The 2,354-nt window shown below is 38.6% G+C and overlaps 1 protein-coding gene across 1 annotated transcript in view; it reads left to right on the top strand.

Moving 5' to 3' along the window:
• LOC119587441 overlaps nt 1–2,354 on the top strand; it is an 8,567-nt gene that overhangs the window by 374 nt on the left and 5,839 nt on the right. Inside the window, exons 2-3 of the mRNA XM_037936172.1 lie at nt 32–235; nt 1,471–1,859. Of these exons, the coding sequence (XP_037792100.1) occupies nt 32–235; nt 1,471–1,859 (593 nt within the window). The remainder of the gene's footprint in view (nt 1–31; nt 236–1,470; nt 1,860–2,354) is intronic.

Below are 2,354 nucleotides of genomic sequence, written 5' to 3'. Positions count from 1 at the left end.
AATCATTTACTTATTTATCTATCTCTTATAGACACACGCTTGTCCACCCTGCATAAAAATCGGTGCATTTCTCAAAATATGACACTTTTGGCTGTGAAGACCTTCGGTGTGATTTTAGGAGTCCTGCCACGCTTGTCTGGTTCTCAGTGCCACCGTGCCAAGCAGGCCATTCTCAGCGTCATCCAGATTACGGTGACCATTAGCAAGGGAGTTGGATACGGTAGTTTGTATATAGGTATGTATGAAGCAGAATGATTATTACTATTTATGCGTTTTTTCTGGATATGCTAATGCTAGTCTGATCAGCTGTATCAAGGTCGTTTTACATCCATGTTTGTCGAGGTTTGAAACTGCAACGGTATTTATATTCATTCTCTCATACAATACAGAGGAATTTATGCCCAACAAAACAGTGAAATATACTCTTTTATATAAGTATTACCCCTCCCCACGATAAGATTTGGCAGTAACACTAAATGACATCAGTTGAATGAATTACATAGATTCTTCCCTAAATATGATACTTCATACTCAAATACTATGCTCATAGGAAAACAATCACACATAACACGTTACTTTTCACCAATAAGCTAGCTTCTAAAAGTATACAGCTTTAAAAATAATGGTTCCTATCGTTATTTGTGTGTTTTCACGTCTATAAAATAATACTTCACAATTACGAGGTATAACTTTTTTTTCCAAAGTGAAAGCTAAAGAATATACAGTACGTATCTACTTCCCATTTCTCCTGGACCTGTGGTCGTTTCTAGGCCTTTGTCAGCCTCGTACCCCTTGAAGCTCTGCATCGCCAGCTGCATACCCCTCTTTATCTTTAGCAGTATTTCTATCTAGACTGAAAATTATATGTTGAGTAATATGCAGCATTAAAACTGAAAACGCTAATGAATTTCGCCAAACTAATCGAGGCCGTACAACAAGACAAATGAATCCATTAAATGAAAATGTAACTATCAGGCGTACCTCCTGTACTCCCTGCAAATCCCCTCTTGTACCCTAATGGATACGATAGCCCAGTTTGGGAACCATTGCTCTGGACCGACGGAACGACAGCGCTTTGATTAGTTTTCCCTTTGCTCGCGGCAAGGTAATACCGTATACGTGTAGATATTGTTGACAGTCATTTTAGCACTAACCAATAATTCACCACGTCCAATTAGTACTCAGTTAGGTAAAGTGTGATAAAATAGCATTACCATGCCGTAAATATTCTAGATGATGCTTCCACTCGTGTACTTATGTATGTTAGTATAAAAAAGTTCTAACAGAAGTATGTCCAATCCCACATCTGACACAGTTGCCACAACCTTAGTCTCCTGAATGATAAATGAGCTAGAGTAACCTGAGCCAATAGTAGTTTACGTGATTCAGGTAATAATTCCTGCTGTTTGCATCGTATCAAATACTCTGTGCATTCTCCTCGACAAATGCTATACACCCTATTTGTTTCAGCGTACCTGTGGATCCCTGGCTATGGAGACACGGATATGTCCATGAAGATAACTGAGGCGTTGTGCACGATTTCTCTGTTTATTTGCTCCCTGCTCATCATCCTCTGGATGTGGAAACACTCCAGGAGTCTCTCGTCAGTCATCAAGACCTGCAACAGCAGTACTCCCGAAGGAACCTACCCGCCAGATGTCTCTCCACACCTCATCCAGACATCTGGAGTGGCAGTGAACATATTCTTATTGTGGTTCATCATATTCCAGGCATTGTATGAGGGTATAGTGTACGGCCTGTGGTATATGATCTATGACATGAATATTGGAAATGTGTTCCTAAAGGTGCTCTTCCTGATCCTTCACATGTGGATCACCATAATCGTACGCTATCCTCAGGTAGGACTTGCTGATATTATTTTCTATTTACCAGCTGTCAACGTGCATTTGTACAAGGAATCCCATAGATGACAGCTTAGGTTTTACAAATACAGGAAAAAATAGTATGAAATTATTTTAATTGTTGATAATCATGAAATATATTCATAAAGGAAGAATTTACTATAATTCCATAGAATATACCTTAACCATATTACAAATAGTGGCTGATTCAGAGATATGATCAGAGCGCTGCATAAGACTTCGAATAAATCATGACTTAATTACTGAAAGAATATTACTGAACACTAACTTGCAGTAATCTTACGTAAAATGATCAAGGGATTGATAACGTCTACTAGTTCATAATTTTTGCTATCGAAGAAATTTTGTTATCTAAGAAATTCATGACGCTTGTGGGTGATGACCACTGCCTGAAAAATACGAAGTGTGCCTATATTCATTTATGCACAGTAGCCGCAGTAAAGGTGCCTCTGTTTATTTACGCATCTCTCT

This window comes from Penaeus monodon, chromosome 22, assembly GCF_015228065.2.
Source record: "Penaeus monodon isolate SGIC_2016 chromosome 22, NSTDA_Pmon_1, whole genome shotgun sequence".
Taxonomy (NCBI): Eukaryota; Metazoa; Arthropoda; class Malacostraca; order Decapoda; family Penaeidae; genus Penaeus; species Penaeus monodon.
Note: the sequence above shows the minus strand (reverse complement) of the source record. Positions and strands in the feature narration are given on the sequence as shown.